The sequence below is a fragment of the Oxyura jamaicensis genome, chromosome 3 (genome assembly GCF_011077185.1).
Source record: "Oxyura jamaicensis isolate SHBP4307 breed ruddy duck chromosome 3, BPBGC_Ojam_1.0, whole genome shotgun sequence".
Lineage (NCBI taxonomy): Eukaryota > Metazoa > Chordata > Aves > Anseriformes > Anatidae > Oxyura > Oxyura jamaicensis.
In genome coordinates, this window is record NC_048895.1 from 42,988,053 (window position 1) to 43,010,767 (window position 22,715).

At 43.6% G+C, this 22,715-nt stretch overlaps 3 protein-coding genes across 3 annotated transcripts; 2 read left to right on the plus strand and 1 right to left on the minus strand.

Moving 5' to 3' along the window:
• The first annotated feature begins 162 nt into the window (after positions 1-162).
• On the plus strand, positions 163-5,332 carry PDCD2 (programmed cell death 2). Its single transcript, XM_035320551.1, has 6 exons — positions 163-496; positions 581-829; positions 1,856-2,041; positions 3,049-3,164; positions 4,074-4,190; positions 4,909-5,332. Exons 1-6 carry the CDS (start codon positions 199-201, stop codon positions 5,086-5,088), a joined length of 1,146 nt encoding a protein of 381 aa, XP_035176442.1. The 5' UTR covers positions 163-198; the 3' UTR covers positions 5,089-5,332.
• A 942-nt stretch (positions 5,333-6,274) lies between these two features.
• Positions 6,275-16,072, minus strand: TBP (TATA-box binding protein). Its single transcript, XM_035320552.1, has 8 exons — positions 15,945-16,072; positions 14,447-14,688; positions 13,458-13,789; positions 12,253-12,340; positions 10,162-10,253; positions 8,786-8,953; positions 8,395-8,489; positions 6,275-7,458 (listed from the first exon to the last, which is right to left on the minus strand). The coding sequence occupies exons 2-8, from the start codon at positions 14,498-14,500 to the stop codon at positions 7,379-7,381; spliced, it is 909 nt and encodes a 302-aa protein (XP_035176443.1). The 5' UTR covers positions 14,501-14,688; positions 15,945-16,072; the 3' UTR covers positions 6,275-7,378.
• Positions 16,073-16,135: 63 nt separating this feature from the next.
• PSMB1 (proteasome 20S subunit beta 1) lies at positions 16,136-22,413 on the plus strand. The gene is made up of 6 exons (XM_035320553.1): positions 16,136-16,264; positions 17,105-17,212; positions 18,560-18,641; positions 19,078-19,207; positions 20,700-20,806; positions 22,128-22,413. The coding sequence occupies exons 1-6, from the start codon at positions 16,158-16,160 to the stop codon at positions 22,311-22,313; spliced, it is 720 nt and encodes a 239-aa protein (XP_035176444.1). The 5' UTR covers positions 16,136-16,157; the 3' UTR covers positions 22,314-22,413.
• Positions 22,414-22,715: the final 302 nt, after the last annotated feature.

Consider the following 22,715-nt stretch of genomic DNA (forward strand, 5'->3'; position numbering starts at 1 on the left):
CACCTCTCCGGAGCTGTGCATTTAAGCACCGCGGCGGCGTTCCGGCCGCTCCACGGCCGTTCCGAGTCCAACCGGGGCCGCTGGGGCTCCCTCCCCTCAGCGCCGGGGCGGGGCGCGGAGCCGTTGGCGCGGCGGCCGTTGGGCGAGGCGGGGCTGCGCTCGGCTGCCTGCCGCCGGCCCCTCCGCCCCGCCGCGATCATGGCGGGCGGCGTGGAGCTGGGCTTCGCGGCGGCGGCGGGCCCGGAGGACGCGTGGCGGCTGCGCAGCGCCTACTTCCCCAGCAAGGTCGGCGGGCGGCCGGCGTGGCTGGGCGAGGACGGGCTGCCGGGCCCCGGCGCCCTGCGCTGCGCCCGCTGCCAGCAGCCGCGCGCCTTCCTGCTGCAGCTCTACGCGCCGCTGCCCGGCCGCCGCGACGCCTTCCACCGCAGCCTCTTCGTCTTCGCCTGCCGCAGCGCCGCCTGCTACCGCCTGCCGGGCCCCGGGGGGCCGCTCTGCGGTGAGCCGGGGGGGCGGCGGCGGCGGCGGGGGGCTCCTCGCTGCCCGGCAGCGGGGCCCGACTGAGCGCCGCCTCTCCCCGCAGTGTTCCGGAGCCAGCTGCCGCGGCGGAACCGCTTCTACCCCGAGGAGCCGCCCCCCGAGGATCCCCCGCCGGGCCCCGTGGCGGCCCCCGCAAGGCTCCGCGGCGGCGCCGCCCTGTGCCGGGTCTGCGGCTGCCTGGGGCCCCGCGTCTGCGGCCGCTGCCACCGCGCCGCCTACTGCGGGCGCGAGCACCAGGCGCTGGACTGGGGGCGCGGGCACCGCCGCACCTGCGGGCAGGCCGGCGACGCAGGTGGGTCCCCACCGGGTCCCCTCGCCGTGCTGCCGGGCCCCGCTGGCCTGGCTGTGAGAGCACCGGGGGCTGGTGTGGTAGCGCTGGCGTAGGGCTCGGGATGGAAGGGCCTGTTCGGGTAGGGGTTGGCTTCGGGGATGGAGGAATGTGGGGTCTGCGTTGTGCCTGACAAACTGTGCGTGCCCTTTGCGGGTTGCTTTTAAAATGCCTCCTTCATAAACTGTAAAGGAGCACACGACGTGATGCATAAAGGATACCGTGAAGATGAATAAAATACTTCAGGTGTGCTGTTTTAGAAGAGACCCTTTTCTTACACCAGCCCCTTCCTCTCTATCGTCTTGACCACGTTTGTTTGCGGGACCTTCGAAGGACAAGTACAGTGTTAGAAGTGTTTAATGGTGCGATGTAACTTGGTGAGCGTGTGCTGTATCTCTGTTCAGGCATTGCACTAGTCCCTCCAGCTTTGGCTGCAGGAAGTGGAAGTAAGCAGTAAGTAAAAAAAAATTCATACAAATCAAGTTACGGGTCAGGCTTTTGAATCACGTAACCGAAACAGTGAAAATATGAAACAGAACACAACTAATACCATCATTATAGAAGGCATCTTGGATGCATCTGTGGAAACTTTGTCTACTCACCACATGCAGTGGAAAAATATGAGGAATGGTATGGCCTCAGGGTACCTGATGCAGACTTGACTTGTGTGTATATGCCCCTTATAATGGGATATGCACAGAGGTGTCAAACTATAGTTTGGGATTTTTTAATGCAGCTGCTAATGCTGTCTGTCTTCCATGTCACATGGATTTACAAAGGTTCAGAGCAACGCATCATCTACTAGGTTTTCTACTCGTTAGAATTTTTCTTATTTTTGTATCAGATTTAACAATTATGTAGATTTTTTTTTTCACCCTTGCCATGTTTGGGCTGTATTTTTGCCACGCAGCTTGCTGTAGTTACTTCTGGGGAGGAAAGCATGAAATATGAATTGGCATTGTGAAGTGGTGCCTGTTTTCTGCTTTGCAGATGACTCGGAGAATGCAATTCCAGGCAATGACAAATTCCTGTTTCCAGAATATGAGATTTTGATAGAACCTGAGGAACCAGAGTTTCCTGCTGACAGCAGTGTTGATCCTGATGATGACAAAGGAGCTGCAGGTACATCAAAGGAAGCGGAAGAACAGGAGGAACTCAGAGTTAGTAGCACTACAGGTAAGAAACATGACACTGCAATTCTTTGTAACGAAGCCTGTATTACATCTTTAAAATACCACACGCTGTTATTTTTAAGTGTTCCATCTAAACTGCTGGTGACAAAAAGCTACAGTCAGTAGTGGTGCAAGCTTTTTGTATACATCCCATAATATATGGTGCATTTATGGGAGAGACTCACTGGGCCCCAGCCCTGGGAGTTGTCAGAGCAGCTGCTGCAGACAGCTAGGAGCATACCGTGTCCTTGTGTGCTTTCCTCAAGTAAGGAAAAACTCGAGTGAGATAAGCAGGGCATCTGCTTCTTTCTGGACACTGCTGGAATCAGGAGACTGAGTTAGAGGCTCTTGGTTTAGCTTAATACACGGAAGATAATTCACGAACCTCCTTGTCTGTGCCAGAAGGAAACTGCCCTGATGTTATCTTAGTTGCCCTTGAATTCAGAATTTGAAGTGCAGGCCCTTTCTCCTCAAAATGAATGTGTTTGCAGTCACCACACAGGCTTTGCACACACCCAGGGTTTGTGGTGACAGGGGAAAGCTGCTGGGTTCCCAGCTGTCCCTAAAGCTGTCTAGAGGCTGCTCGATGCTCTGCATTGATGCGAACGTGGGAGGGCTGTGGCAGGAGTGTAGCAAACGCCCTCCTCAGCAATAGAAGCTGAAAGTCTGTCCTGTGTGCAGCATGGGCGGCCTTTTCCAGATGTCACATTCTGAGGGTTCAACACTTGGTGATCCCTGCTGGAAGCCATAAACGTTGGTAGATGACATCCTTCCCTTTCTAATGTGCAACTACCAACATCTATGGCTAAAATGCTACTAAAACTAATAAACGGATGTGTGCCAGGATCTTAGATGTCACAAATCAAAAACCGTCTCTTAGAGTGATGTACACTGGGAATGGCTGAGAACAAAATACACTTAGGGATGCAATATTGTTTGTAGTTTTTGGCTGTCTTGTCTTAACCTGTAATGTTTGTGGATTGTTTTGTTTGCTTTTTTTTTCTTGCTTAGGTGAAGCGTGTCAGTCCTTAGATGAAGAAACACTGGAGGCAATGGCAAAACATGAGACTGAAGAAGACAAGATCTTCCAGATGTTTAAAGAGAGAATAGCTGCTGAACCAGAGCAGGTCAGATGTGACAGATGTAGAACTTGCACATTCTGGCACAGCGTTGTTCTCCACCTGTTTCACTTTCGTGCCTATGATTATAAACAGTGATGGAAATGCCTCCTCATCCTCTACACACTTTAACATAGCCTAATCTTCTGTGAGGGCCAGATCATATAAAATATCAACTATTTAAAAGAGAAACACGGTTCCTGCTTCCATTCAAAGGAAACACATGAAAGGAAATCCATTAAAGCAGAGGAGGAAGAAGTCTCTCTGTCTTTTAGCTTGTAGCTCAGGCGTTATGGTGCACATCTAGAAAGTAGGAGACTCTTGAGTCTCTTCCCTCCTCTGCTTGGGGTAGGTACATCACCGCCTTCTCTGGCCATCCCCATGCTGACTGGTCTGCGTAAGTGCCCTCTTGTTTATAATGCCCGATTTGCTATATAAGTATTTAGATAATAATAGAACAAAAAAGAATATGAATGTCTGAAAATACTTGATTGGACATTAGGACAGTCCCCTTGCGTTTAGACTCAACTGCAAACAGAAAGAGCTGTGCTGCATCCCTGACTTGTCTGTACACTTCCACCTACTTATCTATCAGTCTCTCTGTCTCCATCTCAAAACTAAAATACCTGTTCAGTGTTTATGGGTCCCTTAATTAGAGAAATACAAACTACAATGATCTAGGGATAAATTGCACTGAAGGCTACATGAATACTTACACAAGTTTTCTTAACCAGTTGAGTCATGCAAAGAACCAGTTTTGTTTAGAATACTGCATTTGCTGCTGATTGACTTGGTACTGCTTAAAGGATCAGACTCATTTCTGCACCCATCTTACAGCTTCGTCTATGACGGTAACCACCCGTTTTATAACCAGCTGAAAAGGCAGTCTTGATAACTTAACCTTCTGTTTAATTCTAGATTATTAGATACTGCAGAGAAGGGGAAGGCCCAATCTGGGTATCAGGGGAAAATATTCCCAAAGAACAAGATATCCCAAATTGCGAATGTGGTGCCAAAAGGGTATTTGAATTCCAGGTATGTAAATTCGTTTAAGGGTAATACAGGTAATGTAGTTCAGACTTAACAGGTTCTAATTGTATAGGTATTGACTTACGCTTAGAGCAAAGGAGTTGAAGTTGCTACAAAATAATGATGCTAATTTGTACAGAGCCCATATTTATTATTGCACTTGCTTTTCCCTATAGAATTTTCACATTTAAAAAGTATGGTTCCATTCTCATCATTTGTACCATGCATAAACTGGTGCACTTGTGAACATGGAACCATCTTTTAAGTAACAGGAATCTGGTATTGTTTATTCAGAAGGAAAAAAAAAAAAGCATTCAGGATGTGAATTGGAAATAATGCCTAGCTGGAAGTATTGAACTGTCAAATTTTAAACACTAGAACCATCTGCATGTCGATTGCACTTCATGTCAGGCAAAGATGAAAAATGTAATTATGAACATGGTCAAAGGGAATGGAAGGTGGATTGTAAGCCAGGCAGCACTTAATCAAATAAAACTTCTGTAGGTAAAATAAGTAGGGCCATGTGTTTGATTCTGCGTGCATCTAATGCTCTGTGTCAGGCAGGGCAAATGAGGGTTGTTTTTTTTGAGCTGCTGTGTTACTTAGTTTTGACTGGGATTCTGGTTAAGTGAACATAAATAAAGGCAAAGCCTTAAGTTGGGGGAAGAGAGAGAGTATAGAGCTGTGGGCTACCTCTAACCCCCCCCTTTTTTTTTCCCTGAAGATCATGCCACAGCTCCTGAACCACCTTCAGGTCGACAGCCTTGAAGAGAGCATTGACTGGGGAACGCTGGTGGTATACACATGTGCTGAGAACTGTGGGGATGGAAATGAGTACCTTGAGGAGTTCATATGGAAACAAGACTTTTCTGCAAGCTCTATTGAATTTCCATCAAGTTCCTAAGGTGCATCATCTAAATGTTACCTTTTCCTTGTTTAGTGCATCTGTGCATTTCATTTTGCAAGCAGGTAACTGAACTAACATCAGTGACACCTGTCTATCTTGTAACAATACAACTACTTGGAGACCTTGACAGCCTCTTTATGGTGTTCTAGAGAGCAACTACAACAGGCCAGATGTACTTATTAATTAATTTTGGTTCAAATCTCAATTCTGAATGTTTAAATAAAGGTGAGATGTTTTTGGACTGGTGTCTTTTGTTGGCCACTGAACTTTAATGTTTGTCTGGCAGGGTTTTCTTTGGGCTTCTCAAAAACAAATTCACAGAGAAAAGCAGACTGCGGTAAGGTCATTTGAGTGCTTATGCTCAGCAGGTGTACAGCAGTCACAGCTAAGGTAGTAACTGCTTAGCCTTTCAACGTGCAACTTAAATATGCTTCTTTTTCCAAAAGGTACACTGAATCTTAAGTGGCAGTTGCTACACCTTGTAATTCTTGGTAATTCAGGGTAAAATGATCAGTTTGACTTAAAAACATTAACAGAGTTTAACTATTTCTGCATGCTAACTGGCTGATGCAGAAGCAGCTTAAACACGTTCTGGGATGGCTGGCTTTGCCTGTCTGTTACCTACTGCTTGTGGTGGCAGATTTTCACTCTGAACTGTGTCTTAACGCTGCTGTCTTCAGTGAGGTTTAAAACAAGTGCCTCCTGTGGGGATTATTTTGGTATTGGATTGCTGTATAGCTGAGGCAAGAGGAAAAGCAAAATTGTAATGTTTAAATTACCATAATGGTTGCTTAACTACCCCTGGGGCCAAGAGCTATGTTTGCAGTAAAGATCAGGAAAAAGCATGGATGGTGACAGAGTTTGCTTAAGGGCAGTCAGGAATGCTGGCCAGCTTACAGTGTGGCACTGACAGCGATGCAGTTCTTGGGTGGCTTGCACTTACCTTGGCAGAGCTACGTTACTGAACGCAGGCTTTCTGATAGGATCAATGAAGACTAAGGATAAAGTAAGTTCATTTCAGACTTGCAAACATTATGGCAGCAAAACCAGCTACAATTTCATCTTCTATGGAATGAAACATCAGTTTCATTAAGTAAAGAGACTGTGGTTACATTGGGGTTAGTTTTAGGTAAAAGCTGTTTGAAAGAATGTGCAAGTCAGAGAAAGGTTATTACTGGAAATGTACTGGAGAAAAAAAGTTTATTTTTAGTTCTCAGCCCATTAAGCTTCAAGCACAGTTCAAAGGGAAGATTATGTACATGCTGACTGTAGTCGGAAGGGCTTTGACATTTTACAGGAACACTAATATAGTGAGACTGGCATAGTTGGGAAAATACAAAAGTAACTTAAAGCCTAGAAACTAAGCAAGAATCTTTTGTTCCAATTCACTCAAGTGTAGCTATTTAAGACTTGCATAAATCTCATCTGTTGAATGTGAAGCAACACAGACTTGAACACAAACTTCTTTAACCACTCGTCCCTTGCTTTAACATACTAGAAATATTTGAGCTAAATGTTGCCAAGGATATGGCTACTGGTAAGCAAGCCAGAGTACTGTTAAGATTTTCCTCAAACTCACAAGTCATTTACAGTAGTGTATGTGCTATTTTTGAATCTGGACTAAATCAAAAAAAACATTTTCAATATATTTCACTCTACCAGCTGCGTCATTTTAAAATGCATTAAGACAGTTCCGGTAATCGTATAAACAGGGTTTATTGTACATGTGGAGCTGAAGGAGGAAAGAGGAGGAATATATATATTATATATATATGTACAGTGAGCCATTTTCATTAATAAATTTATTCTGTCTTGCTTAATACTGGAAAGAGGGAATGTGTCTGGCACAAAAAAAAAAAAAAAATGAAGAAATTTAAAAGCTTAAGTTCTTAAAATTATAAAAACCATGGTCTTATGGAAGGAAATTAAAACATATATACATGGCAACTTAAGTGGTTTATACAATGACTGACACAGTTGCAGTTGTCTTTTAAACCAATTTATGGATTTTCTATTAATAGAACTGGCATTAAAACTATTTAAAAGCTAGAATATAAATAAAACTTGAAGAGACTGCTCCAGGAACAGCCCAGTAAAGCAACTCACAGTAACTCAGTAGACGTAATCAATATAATTCCCCTTGAGCATCAGGGAAGTAGGCACTAACTGGGAAATAGTCCAAGTCCTGGTGTTGCAGTTTCACTGAAGTCCATCTCTCGTTACTGCTGTGCCATATGCAATGCCTTTTAAAATGTACCCCCAACTTCTCTGAAACTTGTAGAAACTGTTACGTTGTCTTTCTGAAACCCTTTAAAATAGGATAGATGTTTTCAAACGCTTCATAGATTTCTGCTCGAACTTTAGCGCCTAGAAAAAGAGAGGGAATTAGGTCAGTTTATGCTTTTCTCCAGAGTTAAATACTTCATTTTAGCCTTTAGAATGTTTATCTGAATGCAGCTTTATGTACATGATCCCTAATTTTTACATCTATTTTTTAAATACACATTTCATATAAAGCATATGTTACCAGAATAAACAGTGAAAAAGCTGATAAATAAATAATTAAAAAAAAAAAAAACACAAAAGCTTTCCAGACTTCCATTAGCCTCTTTGCACTTATGCTATACTCACAAATGAGATTTTTCTAGACAATTTCTGAGACCCAACTCCAAAGCACAGCCCATACGACGTTTCTGCAGAAAGGCCTAACCAGCAGTGTTTTCTTCTAGAGAGTGCAAACCCATGGGGAAGCAAAGTCTGGAAACAGAGGGTGCTGCAGAAGCCTACCACCTGTCATAGTGCAGGGCCATGCTCCTCCTTTCATCTCTGAGCTGCATTTTCTCCTACACAGTAGGGCTCAGCGCAAGGGGAAAAGGAAGGGTGGAGGTGGAGTGCCTGAGGTGAAGGAGCTCCTAGAGCTCAGCCATCTCCCCTTCCCTGGCTGCTGTGCCAAAGGAATATGGCAGCAGCCCCCAGCCAAGCTGTTAAAAAGCAGTCAGCTCAGTCGTGCACCTAGCACAGGGAAGCAGGCTTTCAGATTTGCCTAGGAACGTTACCTGTGCTCTTCACAGCTTTTGGGGCACCTGCATTCCCAATTAGGATTCAGGATCGCTGCTTATATGGATTTAGCCAAATCCATGTGGTTTGCTTTGTGGGATCTCATCTGCAGAACAGCACTAGCTGTTCTTTCCCAGTACTGTCAGCTTTAAAGGAAAGCAACTAGCCAGTTGCATGCTCTTGGTATCACTGTTTGTAATACAGTCTAAATCCTACCCACTGGAATAAAATACCATCTTCACTTACCAGTTAAAACCACTTTTCCAGAAACAAAAATAAGCAGAACAATTCTTGGCTTGATCATTCTGTAGATTAAGCCGGGAAACAATTCTGGCTCATAGCTGCAAGAGAAGAGAGTCACAGGGTTTCAACATGCTTGCAGACATGTCCTACCCTTTCATCTGCAGGACTGTTAGAAGTGGACAGAGCAGGTGTAGACTTCACTGAAATTTGGAGAGAGCAGCAAAGACAATAATTCTGATGAGCTGATATTGGGCACCATCAGGTACACCAGAGGCAGAGCAGTGACAGGAACAACAGTGTAGTTTCCTCTCTGGTGTAGACATGATCTAAACAGAAGCCACTCTAAGCTAGTCAATATGCAACAAGAATGAAACATGGGCAAGCTTTTATTTACCTGCTGAACTGCTGGTGTGTGAGTACCAGTCCTTCTAATCTGATAGGAAATTTCACATCACAGCTGCCCACCATGTTCTGAATTTTAAAATCCAAAAATTTTGCAGGAAAACCCAGTTTCTGAACAACTCTTGCGTACTTCCTTGCTGCCAGTCTGGATTGTTCTTCACTGAAGGGAGAAAAAGATACCTGCTTTATTTCTTCAGTTAAGAATCAAATAGCTTGAATCAACTTGAATCAAATAGCTTGAATCAACTTGAATAACTTGAATCAAATAGCATTAAACCACAAATATTTAACAGGAAAAACAAATGTAATGTCGGGACAGGGAGAGGAGTCACATGCAAAATGTTTACATTAACAACTAACACTAGTTTTTACGCCTAGTTTTGGTACTACGGTCAGCACAACTGACATTGTATTCACTGTTCATGAAGCAGCAAACACAAAACTGAAAAGCCGCGTATTCCACAGACTTCGTATTCGTACCTGAGTCCCTCCAGTAAGTTATGAAAATTGTTACTTAGGCTTTCAGTGTAAAACAACTTTGAATTACTACCACTACAAAATACTATTCCTACAAAAATCTGTAAACTGCCCAAATCATCTGCTTGATTCAGCCCAGGCACCCAGACCTGGGCTTAACACAACTGCACGGCCTTACTTGCTATTGCAGAACTCAGATTGCTTCAGTTTTGTGACCTTGTGAGGATCTGGTTGCTCCTAAGGCAGAGTAAGACAACTTGAATTTAAAGCATTCCCAGGCAGAGAAAGCGTTCCCTGTAGGGCTCTGTTCATTCATCTCTGCCCATTAGCTTATTCCTTCTGGATTCCTAAAGGACTTCTTCAGAGCAGAATTTCTCTTCTGCCCACTGGAGTTAAGCTTATGTTTAGTTTTCAATTCTCATGCTTCAATGATCACATTAAGAACAGATCAGGCTACAGGGACTGGAGACTTGGAGCTCTTGGCCTGTGATGAATGAAACTATTCAAATACCCAATCACTCTTACCCTGCCACGGCCCCTACAGTTTAAATGGTTTTAGTGGTCATTGAAGTCCTTCAATTATCAGGACAAAAAATAGATGATTGCAAAGCCAAAAAAAAGTGAATAATGGTCTCCTCAGACAGTTTATCAGACTGTATGAAAGAGCTTCAGAAACACAACTCTCATTTCCTCTTTAGCAAGTCCTTTTAGTCACAAAAGGACATTTTGTAAATAACATATACATCTGTCTATTTGAAATTATTTGGGAAGCAAGCTTAACTGTATCTGTCTGACTTTATATAAATACTATATTCAAGCATCAGTATTTTAAAAGCATTATGGTTTCAAAGGAGAAGACAGCTTTAGTTTGCTTGTATCAGCTAGACATACCTTTTTGCTCCTGTGCACACCATTTTTCCGGAGCTGAATATAAGTGCAGTAGTACGTGGTTCTCTTATTCTCATGATCACAGCAGCAAAACGCTGAAATGTGAGTGTTGGGACTATCAGTGACACACCGCTGTAATCCAAGCCCAAGTTTGCATAACATACAGAAGCCATTGCAAAGAAATATGAAATTCAAATATATTTGCACATCGCTCATGATTCAAGCATTTTGAGTAAATTTTAAGTAGCTTCCCACACATGCAGAGGTGGAGTCAAAGAGGAAGGATTTTTTCTGTTGCAATCCTATTTTATTAAGATCATCTTTCATTACTAAGCATGTGACAGAAAAATACCGCTAGCATTTGCGACAGAGTGAAAGACACAATCTTAATACCAAGTTTTCCCTCCATGTCTTGAAATTTGATCTGTTAGGAGCAGGATGGAAGACTAGGCAAATATTTTACAATCCATTTTGTTTCTTTACCTTAAAATTTGGATACTGTTATATTACTGTCACACAACAGCCGGAAAGTCAGAAGCCATGTTCTGGGAAGTCACCTCGACCACCAACTACAGTGTAACACACCAGCACACTCAGCTCTAGCTTTGTGTTTTATGTACTGTAACATCTCTACCTGCATTTACACATACTCTTAAACTCTGAAGCAAACTGTAAACTGATCTGGGCATCAGACACAAACCCCGCTGTTTGTTTGGTACATGTAACTTGGACCAATTCACCACGCAGTCCCAAAAATGTTCTGCTGATACAGCCAAGGCAGAAGCGTGGGTTACCTAACAACACATTTGACAAACCGTGGCTTAGATAATAGAGCCAAGCAACATCTTTTTTCGTAGATGAATGCACTGACTAAAAGTCAGGAGTGTATTACATAACCCTTCTTTCTCCCTGCTGTGGAAAACAGCATTTCCATATTGATCACTCTGGCCTACAAGTTTACACAGACACCTACCCTGCCTTAAATGTGCTCAAATTTTTGCCTACTAGCATCTTACTCACATGTAATCGTGTAACAGCATCACTGGTACAAACTTACAGTAACAGCTATTTGTTATATTTGCCTGCATGCACACTTTAACTGAGCAGAGTTCAGGCAAACCGTGGCAAAATCCCACCTCCTAAAACAAAACTAACACATCCCGAGAAAACCAAACTCTTCCCAAGGCGAGCCGATTACACAACATCTACACTTCTGTTAGACATAGTGTCCGACTACTGTGATTGCAAGGATAACGTTTCCAAGAGGAGCCACCCAGAAGAAAAACGAAGTGACAAATTTTCTTGATTTGCTGCTCCAGGGCCTCTGCTGTAGTTCAAAGCTTCCCAAATTAAACAAACCCCACGGCTTAAGTCACTGCTGTTCCAACCTGCTAGTTAGAAGCAGTGGTCAACTTGGAAGAAGACATGCAAAAAAAAAAAAAAAGTGATTTTGCCATTCCACCAAACCTAGCCATCAGGAGCAAGGAGATGGTAGGAGTACTGGGGGACAGCATGAAAGAAGACAGCTTGGGGGGGGGGAGTGAGATGATAAAACAACCAGTAACTGCACTGCTGCCACAGGGATTTCCAGGGGAGCAGCTGGATGGCGGAAGCCACGGCACACGCAGAATAACTGTGGCTCTGGCAGGAGCCCAGAAATTGAATTCTTCCTTCCGCTCTCCTTGTTGGGAGACAGGGAACAAGCCGTCAGCGTCAGACATTTTGTGGTAACATAAAAAAGGAACTTTCTGAGCACAAGCAACAAATATGCCCACATGAACAGTAGCTCAGGACAACTTCACAACAAAAAACTTTGCCAGCATGTTACACTGTTAGTTAGTTTCTTCCTAAATATGCTGATATTTCCACATCTATCAAATTACAACCTCATGTAAAACATAACTACATCAGCATGAAAACATTTCTTACTGATTTAAAACAGAAATCTTTAAGAAACTTAGACCCTTCTGTTAACTCTGAAAAATCTGCATATATACGATTTTTTTTTGCATTTCAGCTATTACGACAAAGTACGCCCAAAACCTGTGCTTCTGACATACCTGTTATTGGTAAGTTCTAACATACTGCTCTTACCTTGGGATTATATTCAGCATTTCGGGCACGAAGCGCAATGGTTTTCAGGTCAAGCTTGCAGCCAAGATTCACCGTGGACACAATATTCCTGAAGACAGTTCACAAAAATACATTTTAAAAGTAAACTAAAGAATGCATGCATCTTACCCATTTTAACATGCTTGACTCGTTTCATTTTTTGTTTTATTTAACTGAGTATGACACCTTTCCTACTGACAGTAGGAAACAGTATTTTGGCTCAGGAACCTCCTTTTTTAGGGCATTATCTCCTATGGCATGATTGCCGATTCCTCCTTTTCTGCCAGCTATGATGAAAAGTGTCTCCTGAGAAAAATCTATATTTTAGTTTGGCTGGAAAAATTGAGTTTGAGAGCTCCTTCCCCCATCTGTGAAGCTGCTGGGAACAGGAGAAGTGCAGTAGGAATAGAGGAATAGTACCAAAAGTTTTCCTTTGTATGCTCTTCAGGGAGGAAGAAGAGCTACAGGACTAAGTGAGAATGCACTCACAGATAAACACCTTGCCAGGTGGCAGGAAAGAAGGTCTCCAAAAAGTTTAAGAGAAATGACTAGATGTAAAATTTCCTTTAACATTCATTTTCCAGGAAAACTCTGAAATCTAAAGGTCCTCAATGGGATGGAAGTGTGTGTGGGGGAAAGTACTAGGAACTCTTTCAGTGCAAAAGTCACTCTGATTATCATCCATTTCTCTTTGGGCCTTCCATAAGTTGCTGCAGAAGTCTCTTTAAAGCTAAGGTTCAGTGAAAACACTTTCATACCTGAACCTCAACTAGTTCTAGGTTGTTTTTTTCTTCCTAATCACCAACTCAACTGTAGTAATGAACTAGAAAATGGAACGTGTAATATTAAAAACCATTCAGCACTAGCTCCTAGACTAACAGCTAGTTTCTTCCCCTCTACACTTCTAATTTCTTTTCAGCTGTGGAAGTTCCTGTAATCTGCTTTAACCTCTAACAAAACTCTATGCACAGTGAAGTGGAGATTTTTACTTTTCTGTGAACCTCTAAGTTACAAGTAAGAACGTATTTCAAGGTATACTTATTTTAAAACACCAGATTATCCATCCAGATTATTTTATAAGTAAAGAACGATGAACTCTTAGAGCGCATGCAGTTAAAAGTTACAGTGCTGATAAATTAAGCATTAAAAGTCAAAGCACGTCCTGCGGAAGGACACAGCACACTCACTGTAGCTGCGGCACTATCCCAGAGCTCTCGGATGCTGGTGTCGCAGGAGTTATGGGAGTCATCGGAGTCATTGGAGAGGGGTACAGAGGTGTGGTTCCCGGTAGGGGGGCTGTGGTAAGAGTCTGTGAGTGGAAGAGCTGGGGGGTTTGACCAGATGTTCCCTGCGTCGCTTGCTGTGATGTAGACTGCTGCGCTGCTTGCTGCTGCTGCTGCTGCCGCTGCTGTTCCTCAAGGATGGACAGGCTGTTGGTGCTTTGGACAGGCTGCGGAGTCAGTCCTGTGCCATATGGCATCATTGGGCTAAAAATGGGAATTCCGGGAGTCATCGCACCCTGTGGAAAAAAGCACGAAAAAGAAACCACGAATCCTGTGGTGATCCATTTTGCTTTCAAGAGAAAAAGCTTGAAGGAGTAGTCTAAAAATAAACCATCTTAGTTGATCATAATCAAACCTGAGGCTTATTAGTAACTTGCTAAAAACAGAAAACCCTTGGAAGATGCAGTTATTATAGAAAACGAAACACGACCACCACCGCTATGTCAGTTCTAGCACTGTTTGTCACCAGCCAGTGATGCCAATATGTTTCTCACAGTACCTTGCAAGCATGTCACAAATTTGACCCACAATTTTTACTTAAAATCACTTGAAGACTATGCTCATCAAACCAAATGCACTCATAGCACAGCTGTAGTCCATTACGTATACGGTAATTTAAAGGGTTCCAACAGCAATGACCAAAATTAAATTAACATTTACAACCTGTCTGTCATGCTTCAACTTAAGGAAAACCAATACATCTGTATGTTTCTCAAACCTCTAGATATATAAATCAAAGGTTTTACAATTCTGCTTTTAACTAACATTACGCTACGTGTAGTAGAGTTGTTCAGATATGCAAAGAAAAAACCTAGAGATGACATGCAAGAAATAGCAGACACTTTCACAAAGCAATTCAGATCACGGTTGCGTATTAAATCATTCCTTTTTACCTGAGGGGAGGCTAAGCCTTGAGCGTAGGGTGGCAAGCTGTTGTTCTGATCCATGTTTCCAGTTATTTCTTTGGTAAGATCAGAAATATTTCCCTCAATTAACTGAAATTAAATTCAAACCGAAAGGGTTTCTAACCCTTTAAAGCATTCCAGCAAAACAGCTTTTTAGCCAAGCTGAAAATGTTAGGAAAACATCCACTCCAGAGAAACGTGTGTGGCGAGTCTGAAATACTAAACAGAACCTGCAAAAAAAAGAAATAGTATCTTGAGAATAATGGCTAAGCAAAAAGCAAACCTATCAGCTGATAAGTTAGATAAGAGACACCCACATACAAATATATATAAGAACCCTCACCCACGCACGCGTGCACATACACACCGTGTATACAACAGCCTCTCTTAGGCACACTCTGCAGACCCTTGAGGACCTCTGGAAGTCCCCAAACCCCCTTCACAAACAGCTCGAGTCATTCAGGCTCATTCTGCAAGCTTTGCTTCGGAAAAGCATTGATTTTTTTTAGAGCTGAATTCCACCAGCTACAAACGGACAAGCTTAAAACCCCGCGCTGCTTGTTTGTCTTTTCCTGGGCAATTTTACAGCTCGGGCTTCCAAAAATACTTATGCTTCTAGGGGGAAGCACATCCCTGTTCAGACCAGGACTAGGAAGCCTCCTCTTCCGTCCGATGCTGTAAAACGGAGCTCTATGACGTGCACTGTGACGTCACAGTTCCAGGGGTACCCGTGCAGCGTACGCGTGATTTGTGTGGTGTTTTTTTTCCCATATCGTATCCGTGTTACCCGCTATATCTCTGTGCTATGGAAATAACCAAGGCAGGTGGAGAATTTAAAGGTTATCATTTGGTATCGAGTACTTTTCCGTTAATTTACACTTGCTTAACGGGATACTTATTGTTTGCAGAGCCCCAAGGTCACTTTTAGGCCAGAGGCGGGCCACCAGGAAGCCACTACACCCGCAGAAGGCCTAACCAGGCTTTTATTCATTATTTTCCAGGTCTGAGGGCTGGGAAGGGCGCTACCCCCGCGGTAAGACACACGTTTCCCCCTGCGGCCCGCAGAGGCCCGGACCCGCGCTGCCGTCAGGCGGCCGACCCCGGGCTCTGCCCGCGGGGGGCAGCGGGCGGCCGGCCCCCCCCGGCACCGCGGCGGGCTCTCGGGGACCGCCAGCCCCGGGGCCTGCCCCCAGGCACCCCGGCCCTCACCGCCGCCACAACCCGCGCGGCTCCAGACGCAGAGGCCGCCCCGCTCCCCCCGCCGTTACCTCCCCGTTACCGGCCGGCAGCGGCCCGCTCCCCCCCGCCCCGTTTCCCCGGCCGCCCCTCGGCCCCGCCGCCATCACGGCCGCGGCCCTCCCGGCACCAGCGGCGGCCGAATTTCCCTCCCGGCCCCCGCCCCCGGCTCGGCCCGGCCCCAACCACCGCGTTCCGGGGCACTGCGGCGGAGGGGGAGGGGGGAGGGGTGCGCGGGGCCGCCCGGTACCTGCCGCGCCCGCCGCCGCCGCCGCCCAGCCCCGGCGGGAGCCAAGCTGCGCCCCGCGCCCGGCGCGCCCCGATCGCGCCACTTCCTCCGCGCCGCCTCCGCCGCCGCCATGTTGGGTGAGGGCAGCGACGCCGCCGCGGGGCCGAGCTTCCGGTGGCGCGGCCGCCATTTTGCCGTGAGGCAGCAGCAGCAGCAGCGAGCCGGTACCGGGAGATGCTGTCGGCCGCCGGGGGGATGCTGCCGGGGCTCGGCCTGGAGCTGGGCGGCCCGCGGGGGGCTGCCCTGCAGTACCGCTTCTCGCCCTATACCTTCAATGGCGGGTGAGCCCTCACAGGGACCGGGACCGGGACCGGGCCGGGCGGGCCGTTGCGTGTCTGCGTGGGTTTGGTCGCGCCCGGGGTCCCGCAGCCCTCGCGGGTCGGTGCGGGCGGTTTCCCCTACCCGCGGGGCTGGGTTCCTACAGCGCTCGGTAAACCCGTTTGGTAACGGTCGTGCCGTTTGCTTCTGAGTCCGTAACTGGTTTGAAAACTGCCTTGTCATAGCTGTTAGAGGTAGGTGGCGCGTCAGGGTGCGTGGCCTGAGTCGGCAGGGCACAGCCAGGGTACCCTTCTTTAGATATGTTTTTCATAATGCCTGACTGCTTTTTAAAGGACATCCGTTTATTACTTATCGGTAGTATGCGTGGCAATCACAAAGTTAGCATGTGGAACTGAGTAATATAAAACAATGTCAAATTGAAAGAGCGATGCTAATTCAAGAGGTAATTTAAAGCAATATTGGTGCTTGATACTTGGCTGGAATGTTTTTGCTAGGAAAGCCGAGCAGTTGTAGAAGGTTCAGTCTTTCCTTGTCACACATCTAAAATTTGTAGTAAACTGTGTCAAGTTTTTGTATTACAGATTACCAAGCTTCCATATGATTTATAGTGAACATACAGAATCACGTATGTTCTCTTCAGCGTGTAGCATCTTCTTTCCTACAATCCTGGATAACGTGCAGGGAAATGTGTAGTGGGAAGGATACTAAGGAATATAGTAAGGTGTTTGACACAATGTGAGTCTGGTTAGAAAGTTTTTACCTTGTCTGTTCATCTGTTGCCTATAAAAAAGAAAAAAAGCTGTGTCACAGAAGTCACGATTATATGAACATTGTTTTTTAAGGACTGTGTTGGCGATTGCTGGAGAAGACTTTTGCATCGTTGCCTCTGACACACGACTGAGTGAAGGTTATGCAATTCACAGCCGGGACAGTCCAAAATGCTACAAACTGTAAGTCCATACCTTGTAAGAACTGAAATGGAGGAAAGACTGGTGCGTAGTGATGAGCGTGTCACCTGCCTGAAATATCTGCAGAATTCTTAGGAAAAAAAGGATAGTAACAAACTGATTTCCTGAATCATGGTGACTCTTGCTGCGATGTGCTGTTCCAAATGCAGTTGGATTTCTTGTTGTGTGTTGTCGAATTTTGCTGATAACAATGTTTTTAGCGTGGTACCAGACTTTGTGACATAAGCTAGGGCCTTTTTTTTGGCCCGATAATCAGAAGAACTTTTGTCTTAACTGTAGCAAAACTTAGTTCTGTATTAAGAAGTTCTGCTTTGCCAGGACAGGAGTGTGCCTACCGCTGTCTGTTGTATTGTGTCACTCTAGTCAGCCATCCGTGACTTTACAGGGTGTTTATTTTCAGAGAGGCAAACCTGTCCGTAGTTCCATTTTTTTAAATTTCTATGTTTGTTGTATGCTTATCTTGACTCACCTAGATAGCATCCTCTTGGTTTCCAAAGAATATAAACAACATGTATTTTTAATGTAGTAGGTATTTACCTAGTAGGCTGCCATCAGCTGTATAAACATTTTTTTTTTGTTAATGACACACAATCGTATGAGCTGATGTTTTTCCCGACTAACTTCGTACTGTGTCTTTGATTCGCTTTTAGTACCTAAATGGAAATTGCTTTGGCACAATCTGTGTGCAGCACATGGTGAACTTGGGTAGTTCTAGTGGCAGTGAGAGACAATTTTGAAGTTATTTTGAAAGTGACTACTGAGTGTTAATCCTATAAAATGTATGTCAGTGTTTGTAGGTTGTCACCCGTTTATTAGAGTTTAAAATTCAAAAGTGTGTTGCTGTGGTTAGCATTTATGAAATGCTTTGGAACTGAACAAAGAGCTAACCTACCTTACCTCTGTAGCCAGGTAACTTTTGTTGTGCTGACACAGAAAACCACCTACAGTGTAAATGTTACATAACCATCTTAAAATCTTAAAGCAGGCCTCTGGCCAGATGGAGTAAAACCGGGTTGATTGATACAATGGAGCTAGGTAATAGCTAGGGTTAGGGGTGCATGAAGGAGTTAAGCATTTTTTTTTTTGGTCAGTCTTGCTGTGGAAGTCGGTAGACTGAAGAATGACATCTGTGTGGTCCTGCGTCCTTCCCAAGATGTAGGCTGCAGTTTCCTTTTAGGTGCAGTAAATATCTGTTACTACATTTTAGACAACAGTTTCTGATCTTGTTAGAGAAACCGGAAATATATTTGATGTTTTCATAATCTACTGTGTAAGAAGGTGGTATAGTTCATAGGAAGTCTAGGATCACAACAAAACTTTGTTTTACAGAACAGAACGAACGGTCATTGGATGCAGCGGTTTCCATGGGGACTGCCTGACGCTTACTAAAATCATTGAAGCAAGATTAAAGGTAGCTAACTCTCCATGTATTTAGAAACTTACTTTCTTAGTATTGCATTTGAGATCCGTGGTCTATTTAAATACGGCTTTTGCTGTTTGCCCTCAAGTGTTTATATCACCACTATAGCTGTATTGCTAGTGAAAGATCAGGCCGGTGAAATTGATGCTGTGTTCTTACAAATGTAACGTCACAAATCCAAAGGATGGAAGCACTGAAGAGGATAATGTTAGTCAGGCAACATCTATTCTTTGCAAAATCTCACAGAAATACTAATTTTGGCTTGTAATAAGACTATTGTTAGACCAGTGTGTTTTTGCTCCTCTTGCTAGTTGATCATTCTGCTAAGCCTCAATCTCTTCTTAAACAAGGTTTCGAAAGTGTAATCCTGACTGAGTATAAAATTTAGTGTGTGACTTCTTTCTTGGATGTGGTGTGCCATTTGCAGATGTACAAGCATTCCAATAACAAGACCATGACTACTGGGGCTATTGCAGCAATGCTGTCCACAATTCTGTACTCCCGACGTTTCTTTCCTTACTATGTTTACAACATCATTGGTGGACTTGATGAGGAAGGTAAGACTTAAAGAGACCAAATTTCTGCAGGTTGGTAGCTGTCCTTTTGTGTCTCAGGTGGACTGAAGGAGTGACAAAGTTTACATTACTATTCCGAAACCCTGCCTTTAGGTATTGGGTGCTTATGCAAGTGAAATGCATATTGTGCATCTGAACTAGTTTGCTGTACTAACTTGACCTTCCATTTCTGAGGAGCCTAAAAGTCTGAAAACAATGTTACAAACAAAATCTGCTAGCATTGCTTACCATTCATATTTTAATTTAGACCGGAACGCTGTATTACAACAGCTTTGCTGGAATTCTTAACTGCCTCTTTAAAGGAAATGTTAATAGTAGAACTGTATATATTTTATTCATGCCTTTCATTGTGGTAGAGTTTCTTAAATATGAAGACTTACTCCAGAGAGGTTCCTCTAAAGAGATTTTTAAATGTTAGCTAATCTCTAATGAAAACGACGACTTCTGTATGGAAGCTATAGTGCAATGTACAGGACTTCCTTTGTTCTTGTCCAGTGATGTGGCTGAGCTGCTAAAATCACACGTTCTCTGACTTTGAGAAGGAGCTCAGAGGTGGTTGTGTCTGGATAACCTCAACCATTCCCCATGTTTTGTTGTTAACACAAAGTTATACTGCTTTCCTAGTCTTGCTAAGACGTGTTTACAATATGTGGAGTCTGGAAGGGGGTTCTTCTGCCCTGCATAACGGTAAATCTCAAATTATGAGGGTGCTGCAGCATGCAATTAGAATCAGAGCACAGGTTTGCACACGTGGATCTGGTAAGATTGATTTCTGATTTAATGCTACTTCCTGGATCTGCACTAGCTTCCTTGGGGTTGCTCAGCTACCTGTGCTGTGCTTCTCAAATCAGGTGCAGCCTGGTTGCACAAAAAGAATGAGGGTGGCCAGGTGCTGTGTTTTCACCAGAATGTCCTCATGAAACCCTGATGCTTCAGAGTCACAGGGTGTCTACGTCTGTAATGCTGTACAAGCTAATAAGCTTTGCACAGCCTGGCCTGACTGCAGACAGAAGCGTGTCAGAGAGGAGAGCATCATCCCTGCTTCCAGCAAGACACTGCAGGGACATCCAGGCATGCTCTCAGGAGGTAGCTCAAGAACTATGCATTGATGGCTAAAGTGCCTCTGTGCTGGCTTTAGGACAAGCAGAGCTCTTTGTGCAGCACTGTGCTTTAGCACATTCTTCTGCGTTGATTATTCTGCATCAGGACTTCTGTGGTAAGTACCGTAGGCAACACCTGTTAGAGCATGGTTTTAACTTACATCTTGAAATAACCTTGTGTGTGGTAGCAGACCATGGCCACAGGGAACCTACTGTGCCAAGTACTGACTGCCTGTGCTGCGGTATTACTTTGTAAAGGTTTGCTGGGATCTCTGGTGTTGTAGGGACTGCTTGTGGAGAGAACTGGTTTCTGATGTAAATCTGTATTACTACTGAGAATCTTTTTGGATTGTGATTTATTTTTTTTCTCTAAGGGAAGGGAGCAGTCTATAGCTTCGATCCAGTAGGCTCGTACCAGAGAGATTCTTTCAAAGCAGGTGGATCGGCAAGTGCCATGCTACAGCCCTTGCTTGATAACCAGGTAAAATAATCTTAGTGCGTTTGGTTTTTATGATCTTGGTGAAGATTTGTGACATTCAAATTAACGTAGCTTTACTTTTGGGGAACGTTACTTCTGAGAGAAAGTTTAAATGTATTACAGGTAGGATTGTTAATCATACCTAAATAAATGTACAAGTTGTGTGCTTCCACCCTCTCAGGAGAAGTCCAAAAGTGCTGCTTTTGGATTCTGTTAAGGTTTTTAATAATCTACAGTGGGCTCTCTATTTAAAATACAGTTAAATCTTTTAATTGAGAAATTGCTTCCCACAGAAGATGATTGTTTTTTTTTCCCTTGTCTGATAATGTAAACATGCCTATTACTTAGCATGAAATAATTCTAAATTAAGATGATAGAATTAATTGGGGTATATAATACATTTTAACACCTTAACATATCTCTGCTTGAGATTCTCAAGTTGTGTACAAGACATACACTGTTTTCTAAGAAAGTTCTTGCATAAAGCTGCTGAAATTTACTTAATTATATCTGTCAGATATTTGAATATCTTCATATTTAGTTGAAGCTGTTAATTGTTGAATTAGAGAAATACCAAAGCATTTTTTACTCATTTGGTTCTTAGATATTGGTGCTGGTATTGCTAGTCAGTTGAGCCTGATGCCAACGCAACTTAAGTGCTTAAAAAAGCAGGTAGCACTCTTAGATTTTTTTTATTTTTTTTTCAGCTAAGAAAGGAATAGCATCTTTCTAGTTTCATTAACAATTAAAGTTTCTCAGCTTTGTTTCAGCTTCATTACCTGGAGACAATAAAACATCTTATGTCACAAATTGCTTTGTTATTTTTTGTAATTTCTGAGTTTGAGGCATAGTAAATGACTCTTCCAATTCTAACATATTTAATAGGGCAGATCATGCTGTAATATGGGCTGTTATTTTAAATTCTGGGTGCATTTAGGAATACTTGCTTTTAAGAAATCCTTCTAACTATGAAATGAATGGAGAAGGGGCTTGTGTGCAGTTCTGATGCTGCTAACCCAGTGAGAAGTTACTGAAGAAACAGATCAGTATCTTGTATATGCTGAATATTAGTAGGAGAGGCTATGCTTCCTTTATACTGGATCTGCTTCCGTTTACTTAGGTACGAATATCAGCATTGGTAAAGTTCTGATCACACAGCTATAAACTGTATGGAGGACTACTCTTGCCAACTTTGGGTTTTTAAAAGAGACTAATCATTTCTTTTTAAGCTGTCTAAATCTGCTTGTTCTAGTGCAGAGATTGAAACAGCTTTCATGCTAGATGGCACGTACTTCATTTAAAAAGCGTTTTCATCTCTTCTTAGATTGGCTTCAAGAACATGCAAAATGTGGAGCATGTACCTCTGACCCTGGAAAAGGCTTTGCAGCTGGTTAAAGATGTCTTTATTTCTGCTGCTGAGAGAGATGTGTACACTGGTGATGCACTTAAGATTTGTGTGGTCACAAAAGATGGAATTAAAGAGGAAACCATCCAATTACGGAAAGACTAATTCAGTTTGCATACAAACATGTAATCTGTGGAATACAATTTAACTGTATTGTGAAGATGTTTGTCTTATTAAACTTTTTCAAGAAGTTTGACTACTGTAACGCCGAGTATTTTCTGTCTTTGGTGGAAGTGATAGTGGTGTTCCTGGTTTGTGTTTTTTCTGTTGTTTTTTAGAAACCCAAACAATTTGTGGCAAGGATGATATTAAGTGTTTGTCTAAGTCAATTTGGTTCATCTCATCTTAATCTATTAATCAACCTAATTACATTGTCAATTTAATCTTCTTCTTGCAGTCCCATATGCTACAACATGGAGGATTGTGAACTTACTAAAATTAGATTGACAGCTGTTCTGACGATGCTTTCTGTTCAGCCTTGGTTTAGTGAGAAAAGCATTTGTTGTG